This window comes from Plasmopara halstedii, assembly GCF_900000015.1.
Source record: "Plasmopara halstedii genome assembly, contig: Scaffold_2557, whole genome shotgun sequence".
NCBI lineage: Eukaryota > Oomycota > Peronosporomycetes > Peronosporales > Peronosporaceae > Plasmopara > Plasmopara halstedii.
Genome location: NW_020189464.1, coordinates 2,742 through 4,130, shown reverse-complemented (window position 1 = coordinate 4,130; position 1,389 = coordinate 2,742). Strand labels below are relative to the sequence as shown.

At 43.2% G+C, this 1,389-nt stretch overlaps 1 protein-coding gene across 1 annotated transcript; it reads left to right on the top strand.

The window, feature by feature from the left end:
- Positions 1-112: 112 nt before the first annotated feature.
- Positions 113-823, top strand: PHALS_04285 (uncharacterized protein; the record flags this gene model as incomplete). Its single annotated transcript, XM_024718374.1, has 1 exon — positions 113-823. The coding sequence occupies one exon, from the start codon at positions 113-115 to the stop codon at positions 821-823; it is 711 nt and encodes a 236-aa protein (XP_024583779.1).
- Positions 824-1,389: the final 566 nt, after the last annotated feature.

Sequence of the window (1,389 nt, the reverse complement as noted above, 5' to 3'; positions counted from 1 at the left end):
AGGGTTGGCGGGAGACAGCACGGCGTCGGCTGCTGCGGGGGCGCAGGGCGGGAAGAATGCGGTTGAGAATAACTATCTGAGCAGTAAGCAGATAGACGCTTGGTCCGCTGAAATGAAGTCCTGTCAGGCCAGGGGCGGCGACTGTGGCAGCATCATAAAGAAATACGAGGAATTGAGTACCGCCCAACAGCAGCAGTTGATCAGTGACTGTGCCGCCAGTCCGGCGACTTGTCAGCAGAAATACGGTGATGTGCTGACCGATAGTCTGGCCGTGAAACAGTCAATTGATCGTGCCCTGGGTGAAGATATCCCGATCAAGATGGTCTACGATCTGACAGCGACTTTCGCGCAGCAAATGCAGGTTGAAGGTGTTGTCGCTACCCAGAAAGTCTCGGAAGCTATTCAGAAAGAATATGGACTGGATGCAATCCAGGCTGATATTGTAGCAGGTGCGGCGGCAGCGGCGTTTGGGGGAATTAGTAAGGCTGGGAAAGGCAGTGCATTACCTGCACCAAAAGCTACTACGGCAACGAATGGCCTGAGCTATCAATCTAACCCTAAACATACACCTGGGCAGCAAGGGTATAGTTTCAATGCCGGAACTGAGCCTAAAAACTCGATAGATTTATTTGGTTCATCAGTTGTTAGTGGCAAAAAAAGATATTCTATTGATGCTGAAGGAAATGTTCATCAATTTACGAATACAAATGATGGAACCTGGCATTGGTCTGGTAGTACAGGTGATAAGTCAGTTCCTATAAAAAAAAGTGATATACCAAATAGTGTGAAAAAAGAGTTTGGTTTACCTGGGAAATGGAGGTAGGTATGATTTTCGGTGATCCTTATCGTTTTGCTGTTTGGGTTGAGCCTGTCTCACAATGGAGTGGTTCTTACACAAATGGACTGTTCCATTTAATTATAAATGGGAATATGTATCCAAGTGATATTAGAACATCCACGCTCTCTTCAGACCTCAGAGAGATTTCTGATCATGATTGTGCTTTAGTCTCTCAACCATTGAATAGGGACGTTTTTACATTGCCGACACAAGAGGCGTTTAGTAGATTATTTAACTTGGCTTATCCGGAGTCTTCTGAATTAGATGAATATCCTGTTCAAGTATTTGATTATTGTATAACATCCTCTAATGTTAGTGATTTCGGTGCTTGTTTTTTTGCTGTTGCAGATGAGGATAGCGTAAGAATCATCGGAGGAAAGACAGAACAGTTAGTTAAAGTTGAAAATGATGAAAGAAACGTTTGGCGAGAAATAGATAATCCTATCATTGAGGATGTAATAATTTCTAAAGATGATATGAATGAAATAATATCATCAATTAGAAGTTTCTCGGAGAAAATTATTAAATAAGGATTAACCTCAGCCTGGGCG